Below are 13,522 nucleotides of genomic sequence, written 5' to 3' on the forward strand. Positions count from 1 at the left end.
CATATTTTTTAAAAAAGTTTGGATGGGGGAGAGGCTAGGACTGATAACAGCAGTATGGGCTGGGGATATGGCTTAGTGGTTGAGTGCTCCAGAGTTCAATCCCCAGTACTGCTGCCTCCCCGCCCAAGTTTGGATATAAAAATAGTAAGGGGAGTGAGGTTGTGGCTCAGTTGTAAAGTGCTTGCCTAACACACACAAGGTACTGGGTTCTATCCCCAGCACTACATAAAATACTACAGGTATTGTGTCCATCTACAACTGAAAAAGTTAAGGGTAGCTGGGCTTGGAGGCACATGCTTGTAATCCCAGTGGATAGGGAGGCTGAGGCAAAAGAGCTGGGGATGTAGCTAAGTGGTTAAGTGCCCCCTGGGTTTAATCCCCAGTAACCCAAAACATAGAAACTCACAAAACTAAGGGGATCTATTAAAAAAAATGTAATGCTAGAAATGCAGCCCAGCTGTGGAGCTTTGCCTGTGTGAGAAGACTGGGTACGGGTGGAAAAACAAAATTACAGGGAACAGTTTTCTGATCCCATGTTTACTGAAACATGCCCTTCACCTGCCAGCTACCCACATGCACCTTGGGAGGTATAGCTCCATATCAAAGAGTAGCCAGCATTAATTATTCACCTTCACTGGGTCCAGGCACTTTCAACTACTGGGGGCCAATGCAGTCCAACCATTAAAACTCACTCCCCTCCTTTTGCTCCAAAATAAGACACACTGTTCTTAACTCATCTGCATTTATTACTGTTTAAAGCAGAATGTTGACTTGAGCACTACATATTTCCATTCACAAGCCTTACTGAGTTACTTTTTGAACAGCTTTGTAACACACCCAAGGGAGGTTTAAGCTTTGTCTCTTGAAATACTTTTCTTTGGAAAACAATCCCTGTAGAGTTCCTCCCAGCCAGTTGTCTGTTTCACATACTTGGTTCTAGAGGACTAGTACATGCACAGTGGGTAACTACAGGGGATCCTAATGAGATGAAACTCAAGCCATTTTAACAAATATCTTTCTTTTAAACATCAAGGTCTATCTTGGAACACTTCAGGGACAAAAGATTCGGTCTGGTCTACTAAGGGATACAACTTGGTAGTGGAACACTTTAGACTACAATGTTAGGTTACATGTCTTAGAACAAACATCTCAACCTGTTAAAATAAGCCAATGTGAGACTAGAAAAAGCATTACTAGCTCTGCTTTAGTGCCTAAAGTATCACAGTATATCACTTAAAAGTACAAAGAAATCTTATCTCCCCTTTAAGTAGATATCATCATCATCATGCCATACACATTTTAATAAATGTTAACAAAAACAAAGAACAAAAAAATCCTTGAAAAGGTATCAGGAATGAAGGTGAAGTGGGGGACACACATATGAGTAGTTCTTCAGAAACTTAGTCTACTTCTTCCATGCGTGATGTGTCATCATCTCCTTCCAGGGGTGGCATCTCTTCTGTTACAGCAGCACTGGTGTCGTCAGCAGTGGGATCATCCTCATCAATACCTGTTTCGGAAACCAAGCCACCACGTTAGAGTTCTTCAAGCAGTGGGCTTACCAATTACAATAAACATTCTATTAGAAGACTGTCCCTACAAACACGTTTCTTCCTGCAGATGACGGCTTACCTAGACCAAGTTTGATCATCCTGTAGATCCTGTTAGCATGGGTCTGGGGATCTTCCAAACTGAAGCCAGAAGACAGGAGAGCAGTTTCGTACAGCAAGATGACCAGATCTTTCACAGACTTATCATTCTTGTCAGCCTCTGCCTTTTGCCTCAAGGTCTCAATAATGGAGTGGTCAGGATTTATCTCCAGGTGTTTCTTTGCTGCCATGTAGCCCATTGTAGAGTTGTCTCTGAGAGCTTGAGCTTTCATGATTCTTTCCATGTTTGCTGTCCAGCCGTATGTGCTTGTGACGATACAGCATGGAGAGGTCACCAATCGGTTTGACACAACCACCTGTATGTAAATCAAGGCCTTAAGTGTTAAGTAGGCCTAGAAAAATTATTTTAACCTCTTCCTTTAGCTTTCCTTGGGAAAAATGAATAAAATCCAAGTAACTGGTTTAGTACCAATGAATGGATCAAAAATGGTAATTATCTGCAAAAGAGCCATAAATTACACAGGCTAGTTTTTCAAGTTTTTTTTTTTTTTTTTGCCAAATTAAAAAACTCACAGGGGTTGGCATGACTAAGCAAAACACCTTAGGTTAATAATTACAAAGGGAGATAGAAACTTGAGTACTCACATACCTTTTCAACCTTTTTCTCCAAGATGTCCTTCATGATCTTGCAGAGGTTTTCAAACTTTGTCTTTTTCTCTTCCTGTTTCTTCTTCTCTTCTTCGTCTTCTGGAAGCTCCAAGCCCTCTTTGGTGACAGACACTAAAGTCTTCCCCTCAAATTCCTTCAGCTGTTGGACACAGTACTCATCGATGGGCTCAATCATGTAGATCACTTCCAAACCATGCTTCCGAAGACGCTCCACAAATGCAGAGTTAGCTACCTGGTCCTTGGTCTCACCTGAGGTATTGTAAAATTACCATTTTAGACCTTTAAGAAAGTGGCTTCACCAATTTTGATTTTAAAAGAATTCAGATAATTAACAAGCATGATCTAGCCACACTCATTATTATCTGGGTTCTACCTTTATTTCACTTATTTATTTTATGTGGTCTTACATATGCGAGGTGAGCACTCTATCGCTGAGCCACAATCCCAGTCCCTCATGTTAAATATCTTGCCTAAAAGCAATAAAATTACACCCAACGTATAGAGCCACTTAAAGAATCAACCCACCCATGGTCTTGTGGTATGAAGCCACAAGAACTAAGCAATGGATTGTAACATTTACTGTTACCTGTGATGTAGTAGATGTGTTTCTGGTTTTCCTTCATTCTGGTGCAATAGTCCTTGAGAGAAACCATCTCATCCCCAGAAGCAGAGGTGTAATATCGTAACAGCTCTGAAAGCTTCTTTCGATTTTGAGAGTCTTCATGTATTCCAAGCTGAAAAAAGTATTGATCTTAGTTTTCTGTATTTTTAAAAATAACTTAAAATTATAGTTAGAAAACTGCTAATAAGCAGCCAATGTGTTTACCTTTATATTTTTAGAGAACTGCTCATAGAATTTTTTGTAGTTCTCTTTATCTTCTGCCAGTTCAGTGAAGAGTTCTAAGCATTTTTTGACCAAATTCTTTCTAATGACTTTCAAAATTTTGCTCTGTTGCAGCATTTCACGGGAAATGTTTAGAGGAAGATCCTCAGAATCCACCACTCCTCTAATGAAATCTAATGAATGGAAAATAGAAAGACCCAAGGGACTCATTTGATAGACAACACTGGTGTTAAATACAGAGACAGGGACAGGGTCCTTTGCATGTCATGTGACAGTTTAGTGCTCTGCCACCCTAACCCTGAAGTGACAGTGATCATTCTTCCATTTCTTACTTACTCAGATATTCAGGGATTAGCTCCTCACAGTTGTCCATGATGAAAACTCTGCGTACGTACAACTTAATGTTGTTCTTTTTCTTTCTGTTTTCAAAGAGGTCAAAAGGAGCACGTCTTGGGACAAAAAGAAGAGCTCTGAATTCCAACTGTCCTTCAACTGAAAAATGCTGTAACAAAAAATTAAGTGCAATGTAAAGGACCAGGCCAGTACCAGCCAACTTCCACAGGGGCTACCCATCAGATTCACACTTGCACTTTGATAAACTTAACAGTGTTTGGAGCTGAGGGGGTGAAGACAACCCTCAAAATTCAACGGAAAACCTGGAGGCACACTGGCATTGATGCCCTAAGTCATCCACTCACCTTCACTGCCAAGTGATCCTCCCAATCATTGGTCAAGCTCTTATAAAACTCTCCGTACTCTTCATTAGTGATATCATCAGGATTTCTGGTCCAAATGGGCTTTGTTTTGTTGAGTTCTTCATGATCGATATACTTCTCCTTAATTTTCTTCTTCTTCTTCTTGTCACCATCCTTCTTTTCTTCTTCCTCTTCATCAGAACCAACATCTTCAATTTCAGGTTTGTCGTCAGGCTCTTTTTCTTCTTTTTCTTTTTCCTCCTCTTTATCTTCTTTTTCTTCAGTCTCATCATCACTGACTTCTTTATCACGTTCCTTCTCCACCTTCAGAGACAGAAATCACATCACCTATGCACTGCAGAACTCAAGGATAGATTGAAAGCATGGTTTGCTTCCACTAAAAAGCCTACATTGGCCAAACTGAGGCATTAAACAGCCACAAAGCTACTCTCAATATCTGATGCACCTCCTGACCAGCCCTAGGGACTTAGCTTCAGACTAGTCAGCAAACTTTTTACAAAGTTTGGGTACTTCAAACATATAGGCACTAAGGGCTGAATTCAGTCTCTTATTTCCATATAGATTACTTTGCATTGCCATGGACACTTACAAAAAGAGTAATGGGATACCCAATAAATTGGGAATGTTTCTTCACAATCTCCTTTATTCTTCTTTCCTCCAAGTACTCAGTTTGGTCTTCTTTCAAATGCAGGATGACCTTTGTCCCACGACCCATTGGTTCTCCTGAAAAAGAAAGTTAGAGTGCACAGAATTTAATTTTTAGCATTATTTTCAATTTTGTACGTGGTTTTGAGGATCAAACCCAGGGCCTCACACGTGCTAGGCAAGCCCTCTATCACTGAGCTACAACCGCAGTCCCTGAATTCATACTTTTAAAAAAAGTTTTATAGTAAATGAACACAACAGTTTTATTTTCCTTATGTGGTGCTGAGAATAGAACCCAGTGCCTCACGTGCTAGGCAAGCATTCTACCAACTGAGCCACAACCCTAGCCAATCTATATTTCCATGGCCAAATGAACATTACCTATCTAGCTGTGCCACACCTAACAGCCTTCTGATCAAGCCTGAGGTGAGGTTTCCTAACCACTACAAAGGTTCCCAAGAGCAGTTTTAAGCTCTTGCCCAAGATGTTAGGTAAACGAACTTAGTTTTACACATTTCACAGCATTTTTGGATGTCCAGCGTTGGCAGTACTCTGCCCCACGTGACTGACAGAAGCAACTTTTCTACCCCGTGCCCACCTGTATCAGTCCTGACGGTGAAGGAGCCCCCAGCCGAGGACTCCCAGGCATACTGCTCATCATCGTTGTGCTTGGTGATCACAGTCACTTTCTCGGCAACCAAATACGCAGAATAAAAACCGACACCGAACTGGCCAATCATGGAGATGTCTGCACCAGCCTGCAAAGCCTCCATGAACGCTTTGGTCCCAGACTTGGCGATAGTACCAAGGTTATTGATCAGGTCGGCCTTGGTCATTCCAATTCCAGTATCCACGATCGTGAGGGTTCGGTCTTGTTTGTTTGGAATGAGGTTAATATGCAGCTCCTTCCCGGAGTCTAGCTTACTGGGATCCGTCAGGCTTTCGTATCTGATTTTGTCCAGGGCCTGGAAGAGAGACACTCAGGAGTCACGCGCAGCGCCCGGGGAGGCCCTAGCCCAACCACGCCCGGCGCCAGGCTCCCGGGGCACTTACGTCCGACGAGTTGGAGATCAGCTCCCGCAGGAAGATCTCTTTGTTCGAGTAGAAAGTGTTGATGATCAGCGACATCAACTGGGCAATCTCCGCCTGGAAGGCGAAGGTCTCCACCTCCTCCTCCTCCATGGGCTGGTCTTGTGTCTGTGTCTCCTCCGGCATCTACAAGGACCGCGCGCGCTGAGCCCCGGTGCACCGCGGCCCGGGCCCATGGTTTTCTGCGGACAGCTCGGCCCGGCCCGGGCGTGGGGACGGCCGACAAAGGATGACCTCATTGCGGCCGCAGGGCGCCGGGGCCCGCGCACGCCGTTCAAGGCCGCCCCCGCCCCGCCATGGCGGCCCCCGCCGCGGCCCTGCGCGGGCGGAACGCCCAGGCCCTCGCGAAGGCCCGCCGCGGCCAAGGCCCGCACCCTGCTCCACCGGCCCCGCCGTGGGCCAGGGCCGCACCCCACTCCGCGCCGCGCCCCGGAGCCCCGTTCCCCGCCTCCGTCCCCCGCCCGGGGCCCTCACCTTGGCTGGACAACCGCACGGGATCCGCGGCGTAGCAGCACCAGGACGCTGAAGCAACTGGCGCGCCGCCCCCGCGCCGCCCTTATATAGCGGCGGGCCCGCCCAGCGCGCGGCGCCTTTTCCAGAAGGCTCCGGAACCTTCCGGAAGAACCCTCCCCAACCGCCGCCACGGCCGCGCGCCTGCGCCTGCGCCCTGGCCACCGTCCGCCCCTCTGCTCGGCGCGCGCGGACCCTGCGCGGGGCTCGGCCGCGCGCCCCTCGTCACTGCCGCCGCGCCCGCGCTCCCGCGCTCCCGCGCCGACCCCAGCGCGCCTGCGCGGCCCGGAATTCTCGGAGAGTCTGGGAGCCTCTGGAGTCTTCCGAGCCCGCGGCCCCGCCTCGCCAAGCACGCTCGCGCGCTTCTGCGCATGCGCACGCGCGGCCCCCGGTGCACTCTGCAAAAGCAAAAGTTGTAATTTTCAAGGCGCTCCTGCCTATAGTTTAAGCTTTGGGGGACCCCGCCACCGCGGCTCGAGCTGCGGGGCCGGCTCAGTGGCCTGGCGCCAGTGGAGGGCTTGGGGTCCCAGCAGCATCTACCCGCCTGGGGCCGCGTGTTTGGGGTTTGGGGCAGTTTAGGGGCCTGGGGCAGCTATTGTGGGGCCCAGGCCGTGTTAGGTGCTGGAGACAGTGATTAGGGGTCCCAGGGTTCCTGCGCCTGGCGCCGGGGCGGAGACTGGATCCGTGACCGATGTCTGAGGGGGACCCCGACACGTGGACGGCGGGCAGGACATGGACCTGCTGTCCACCCTGACAAGAAGGTCGTTCCCCGGGGGAAGAGGTTATGTGTGTGCAAGGGACGCCCAGTTCTGAGGCCAGGGGGACCGGAGCAGCCGTCTCCACTGCCCTAACCTTCACAGACACAGACCACTGTCCGGTCGCAGGCCTCTCTCACCTGGGCGAATGGCCGTGAGGAAACGCCATCAGGCCCAACCGAAGAGGTCAAGTCCCCGAACCTGCTCCTACAGTACCCCTCCCACTTATGGGGCCCCTTGGGGCTTCGGGGATTTTGGAATAAATTCATGCTCACCTACTGACGTCCACCATGATTTTGTAAAGCTCATTTTGTTTCAAACTTTACCTGGGGTGTCCATAGGAAATACTTAATAGTTGGGTGGTTAATTTGCTCCAAAAGCCAGTTTTATTTTTGTTCCTGGAGATTGAACCTAGGCGCACTTAACCACCGAGCCACATCCCCAGTCCTTTTTATTTGAGACAGGATCCTGCTTAATTACTGAGGCTGGCTTTGAACTTGCCATTCTCCTGCCTCAGCCTCCAGTGCCTCTCAAGAACTAACACGTGCCGCCATATCCGGCCCAAAAGTTAGTTTGTAAGCAGGAAATTCAAGCGTTTCTCACCAGTTCCGATGATGGCTGTAACAACAATGGAGAAGGTGGGTCCCTTGGGCCTGCCAGGTCAACATTGTGGTTTCATCTTTAAGGAGTCTTAGTGCGCAATGTCCCTGCCCAGTCCTGTGATCTTTTGTCTTGCTCCTCCCACTATTGGCACTCCTCCCTAGACTCTGGGCCTGGCCTTCTGGAACAATCTGAGAGCTACTACCACTATAAACAAACTTAAGGAACACTCCTTCCACTTCCAAGTCTCTGGGGATGTTATGAAGGGGTCAGGGAAGGAAGAAGGGTAGTTGATATTTTCAGCCTGCAAGGTCTTGGCAGGCAGTACCTTGTGCCTTTTCAACCTGTTCCCTCTTTCCTGATGTGGTGGCTTCCTTCCTTTTTTACCCCAGCTTCCACCATTGCCCAAGAGATTTAAGATTTCTTTAGATGAGGCATCCAGTGTCCTGGCTTTGAAGTTCTTTGTCCCTCTTTCTAGGGCCTTTACCTTTCCTTTCTACTAGGCTACCCCAAGGCCACTCCCTGTTTCCTGCGCAGCATTAATATCCCTTGCTCCATCCACATCATCCTGTTCTTCAACTCATCATCCTGTTCTTCAACTCTCCCAGCAGAGACTGAAGGATATGGAGGCCCAGGGAGGGAACTTCCCTTGTTGTTTCCCTACATGCCCTCCTGCCCTGCTCTAAATTAACCCCACCACCAAAACTCCTCCCATGACCTGGCCTTTCCCCCCAAACTGACTAACTCCTCTCACTCTTCCTTATGATCTGGCTCTAATCCAGACCCTCATGGTAGCCCGCCACAATTTCCCCCTTGAAAATGTTCCCCTCCAGTGCAGAGTAAAGCATCCACTGGTCCTTGAGGTCTCCTTCCATTTTCTTTTTGTATTCTCTTTCATGTGCTTTCAGTAACTGGACATTTTTGGTGGGTTACCCCTCTGGTTAACATTACACACAGTTCCCCAGCACTCCCTTCCTTGAGAGCTCTGCCTGTTTTCCTCCATCAAGGTCTGGTTTCCTCCCTGCCCAAGGCTGCTCTTTCTCTCTGCTCCCTGGATTGGAATTTCTTTCCCTGGCCTGTGGCTGGAGCCCCTGGAGGGGAGTTCTAGAAGATCCTCCACCAGAAGATCCTCTCCAGTACTTTTTTTTTTTTTTAAATAAAAAATTTTTAGTTGAAAATGGACACAATACCTTTATTACTTATTTTAATTAATTTTTTATGTGATGCTGAGGATCTAACCCAGGGCCTCACATGCGAGGCAAGTGCTCACAACCCCAGCCCCCAGCACTCTCACTTTCTAACATTATCTGTGTGCATATAACTCACAGACTCCCAGGCCAAGAAGCTGGCTCCATACCAGGCTTAAGGTTCCCTACCTAACCAATTCCCCTGGGACTCTAGAGCCAAGGTGACTGTAAGCACAATGAGGGAGGCAGGAAGCAGACCTTGGATCAGCAAGCTCTTCTTTATTCAGCTGAGGAGTCAATGGGCCAAATAACTGATGTGGCTCATTTCTGGGGGGGGAAATGGTGGTGGGCCAAAGCAAGGGTTTCATAGGCTTCATTTATAGGGTGGGACAGGAGGGTAGTTCCTGGGGTTCATTGTATTGGAGTCAGCTGATCCATTAGTGTGGGCGGGGAGTGTGGATAGGGGATTTCCTGGGGCTTATTGTATTGGAGTCAGCTGGCCCCTTAGGGTGAGGGGTCAGGTGCCTGTCAGGTGTGAGTTCCTTTTGTGTTCCTTCCCTCTGGCTGAGGCCTGGGCTTTTAAATGACAAAAACTTCAATTTTATCCCAAACAAGGCGGGTGGAGAACTGACACAGATAGGGGAAATGTCCTTGGACTTATTCTGCATATCCTTCAGTGACCACCCCACCATATTCCAGAACCCCAGCTTCCTTCTGCATTGGGTATGACCCACCAAGTCCTGCTTTGTCTGCCTCCTAAATACATCTTTTTGTATTTCTTTTTGATACCAGGGATTGAACCTGCGGCTGCTTGACCACTAAGCCACATCCACAGCCCCTTTTTTATTTTGAGGCAGGGTCTCACTAAATTGCTGTTGCTGGCTTTGGACTTGTGATCCTTCTGCCTCAACCTCCTGAGCCACTGGGATTACAGGCATCTGTTACCATGCCTGGCTTTTTTTTTTTTTTTTATGTTTAATTAGTGCATTATAGGTATACATCATATTGGTTTCATTTTTTTTTAATATTTATTTTTTAGTTTTTGGCGGACACAACATCTTTGTATGTGGTGCTGAGGATCGACCCCTGGCTGCATGCATGCCAGGCGAGCACGATACCACTTGAGCCACATCCCCAGCCCTGTTGGTTTCATTTTGACATAATCATACATGCATGGATTATAGTTTGCTCCACTTCAGTTCCCAGTACTTTCTCTTTCTCTCCCCTCCTGCCTCCCCCTATTCCTCTTCCTCTACTGATCTTCCTTCTATTATAGGTTGTTGGTTTTTTTTTTTTGGAGGGGGGTACCAGGGACTGAACCCAGGGGCAGTTAACCACTGAGTTGCTTAGCATCTCGCTTTTGCTGAGGCTGGCTTTGAATCCACGATCCTCCAGTCTCAGCCTCCGAGTGCTGAGATTATAGATGTGCAACACTGCGCCTAGCTAATTTTATATTTTTCAAAATTAGTGCCTAAGTACACCTTGAATTATCCTCTGCTCTCCATCTTCATCCCCCAACTTTTTCCATGTGCCTCCCTCACTCACACAGCCATCACTCACATGCAAGACCTCCTAACTGCTTGCAGCATCAGGTCTGTTCTGTCCCAACCCATAAAAGGGTGAACTTCAAGAACACACCTCAGTCCAGGGTGGCTCCTGGTAGAGTGCTTGCCTACCTGGGTCTCCTCACCAGCACCACTGAAAAAACACACAGCTCTGACCCCGTCATTCCTCCCTGCACACTCTCAGTGATTTCCCATCATTCCCAGGAGAAGAGCTCCATTGTGGGGCTTTCACAGCTCTGCAGATTGATGTCTGCTGCCACCTGTGTGCCCTCAGGTCACCCTGTATCCCCTCCAGGTCTAAGCTGTCCCTCTCTCCATGATGTACCCCCACAGGGCAGTGCACAGGCTGTTCCTCATTTAATTAATTTCTAGTGTACCTTCTGCTCACATGTTCCCTTAGGGACACTTTCTCCTTCTTACCAGGTCAGAACACTTTTAAAAGGGATTCTCAGCATGCTGTGTACCCTGTCCTCAGATGGCTCATCAGGTCATCTGTTCCTTGAACCCTCCAGCCTGGATCCCTGCACATACTTTTCTGTTTAGCCACCTCCTCCAGGAATAGTGTATTTCTAATACACGACCACATTCTGTAGCTTCAGCTTCCTAAATATTTGGTGTGTCCCAAGGCACCATTCATTGCTGGGGATTGAACTCAGGCTTCTCCCTCCCTAGGCAAGTACTAGCTCTACAGGACTCCCAGTCCTGTTAGTGTCTGTGTCTGTTCCCCTCCCATCCCCAGTGATTTTACTGTACAGGAATCTCACCATTCTCCTCCTCCATTTGAAACCTTTCAGTGTCCCTCCATTAAGCTGGGACACAAGGGACAGACTCTATCCTGGTAGCCTGCATTCAAGTCCTGGCTCAGCCATTGCGTGTCTACCTGTGTGACTTGGGGCAAGGCACTTACCCCCTCTGTACCTCCAGTTCAGGATCTATAAAAGCATGGGAATGTCTTCCTTACAGAGTGTTTATGAGTCTTAATGAACTACTTCTGTTTTGGCAAGTGGCCCAGACCAGGGCCTGGCACACAGTAACTGCTAGTAACTGTTGTATATGTTTGCTAAAGTAAACAAACCCTGCTGGAACCTGCCCTCACCTACCCCCAGGGTGGCCAGGTAGAGTAGCAGCTCTCAGCTGCTACTGAAATAGGTGGCTTTAGTCCATTGTACAGATGACAACATCAAGGCTCAGGGGAGGTAAGTCCTCAACTCTGGGGTCACCCTGAACAGGACAGACATCCAGTTCTGATTCACACAATTTTTTTTTAAAGAGAGAGAGAGAGAGAGAGAGAGAGAGAGAGAGAGAGAGAGAGAGAGAGAGAGAGAATTTTTTAATATTTATTTTTTAGTTTTCGGTGGACACAACATCTTTATTTTATTTTTATGTGGTGCTGAGGATTGAACCCAGTGCCCCGTGCATGCCAGGCGAGCACGCTACCGCTTGAGCCACATCCCCAGCCCTCACACAAATTTTTTAAAAATATATATTTTAATTGTAGATGAACACAATATATTTATCTTTATGTGGTGCTGAGGATTGAACCCAGGGCTTCACACATGCTAGGTGAGTGCTCTACCACTGAGCCACAACCCCAGCCCCCTCACACAAAATTTTTTTTAATATTTATTTTATTTCTTAGTTTTAGGTGGAAACAATATCTTTATTTTACATGTATGTGGTGCTGAGGAGGATCGAACCCAGTGCCTCATACATGCTAGTTGAGCAAGCTACCACTGAGCTACCACTGAGCCACAACCCCAGCCCCCCCCCCCACAAATTTTTATGCATTGTATTTTCATCATCATTCAGTTCAAAATACTGATTTCCCTTTTGATTTCTACTTTGACTCAGAGTTATTTATAAATGTGTTATGTAGTTTACAAATATTTGGAGGTTTTTCAGGTGTCTTTTTAAATTTTTTTTTTTTTTTGGTACTGGGGATTGAACCCAGGGGCACTCAACCTCTGAACCACATCCCCAGCTCTATTTTGTATTTTAGAGACAGTGAAGTTCAGGAAACCAGTGATCTGCGGCCACCTTAGACTAGTATGCATTTTCTAGAATTTTATATATGCGATCATCATCTTTCTCTCTGAATAATTATGCTGCATATAGGACATTTATCAAGATAGACTATATTCTGGGCCATAAAACAAGTCTGAATAGGGGCTCAGTGTAGAGCACTTGCCTAGCACATGTGAGGCACTGGGTTCGATTCTCAGCACCACATAAAAATACATAAATAAAGGCCTATACAAAAATATAATGCCTATTCATTATAACTAAAAATATTTTTTAAAGGCTGAATAAATTTAAAAGGACTCAATCATACAAAATATATTCTCTGACCACAATGAAATTTAATATTCGTAGTCAATAACAAAAGACACCTGGAGGGCTGGGGCTATAGCTCAGTGGCAGAGCACTTGCCTAGCATGCATGAGGCATTGGGTTGGATCCAAAGCACCACATAAAAATAAAAACAAATAAAGGTATTATATCCATCTACAACTAAAAAAAATAATAATATAAACAAATAAAATGAAGGCATTCTGTCCACCTAAAACTACAAAAAACAAGCAAACAAACAAACAAAAAAAAAACACCTGGAAGCTGGGCATGGTGGAGCACGCCTATAATCCCAGCAGCTCAGGAAGCTGAGGCAGGAGGATCATGAGTTCAAAGCCAGCCTTAGCAAAAAGCAAGGTGCTAAGCAACTCAGTAAGACCCTGTCTCCAAATAAAATATAAAAAAGGGCTGAGGATGTGGCTCAGTGGTCAAGTGCCCCTGAGTTCAAACCCTGGTACTAAAAAAAAAAAAAAAAAAACTATGCTTTAAACATACTCAGTTTATTGCTTGTCAACTGTACCTCACAAAACAGTTTTCTAAAAATTGATGTTACCAGGTGTGGTGGCACACACCTGTAATTCTAATGGCTTGGGAGGCTGAGGCAGGAGGATCACAAGTTCAAAGCCAGCCTCAGCAATTTAGGGAGACCCTAAGCATGTAGTAAGACTCTAAAATAAATAAAAAGGACTGGAGATGTGGTTAATGACCTCTGGTACCAAAGTGTCTCTCAATTCCTGGTACAATAAAAATTAAAAATTGATGCTTAGGAGCCCATTGTGATGGTACATCCCTGTAATCCCAGGGACTTTGGAGGCTAAGGTAGGAGGATCATAAGTTCAAAGCCAGCTTCAGCAATTTAGGGAGGCCCTAAGCAACTTAAGACCCTGTCTCAAAATAAAATGGACTGAGCTGGGGTTGTGGCTCAGTGGTAGAGCACTTGCCTAGCATGTGTGAGGCACTGGGTTTGGTTCTCAGCACTGTAT

The 13,522-nt window shown here is 46.6% G+C and overlaps 1 protein-coding gene across 1 annotated transcript; it reads right to left on the reverse strand.

The window, feature by feature from the left end:
* Positions 1 to 725: 725 nt before the first annotated feature.
* Hsp90aa1 (heat shock protein 90 alpha family class A member 1) lies at positions 726 to 6,205 on the reverse strand. Its single transcript, XM_046453173.2, has 11 exons — positions 6,048 to 6,205; positions 5,538 to 5,699; positions 5,083 to 5,449; positions 4,429 to 4,562; positions 3,822 to 4,142; positions 3,460 to 3,625; positions 3,106 to 3,296; positions 2,866 to 3,013; positions 2,260 to 2,528; positions 1,633 to 1,966; positions 726 to 1,510 (listed from the first exon to the last, which is right to left on the reverse strand). The coding sequence occupies exons 2-11, from the start codon at positions 5,697 to 5,699 to the stop codon at positions 1,401 to 1,403; spliced, it is 2,202 nt and encodes a 733-aa protein (XP_046309129.1). The 5' UTR covers positions 6,048 to 6,205; the 3' UTR covers positions 726 to 1,400.
* Between the last annotated feature and the right edge of the window lie 7,317 nt (positions 6,206 to 13,522).

This window comes from Marmota monax, unplaced genomic scaffold (assembly GCF_021218885.2).
Source record: "Marmota monax isolate L192 unplaced genomic scaffold, Marmota_monax_Labrador192_F-V1.1 WCK01_AAM20220418_F8-fsc00190, whole genome shotgun sequence".
Classification (NCBI taxonomy): Eukaryota; Metazoa; Chordata; class Mammalia; order Rodentia; family Sciuridae; genus Marmota; species Marmota monax.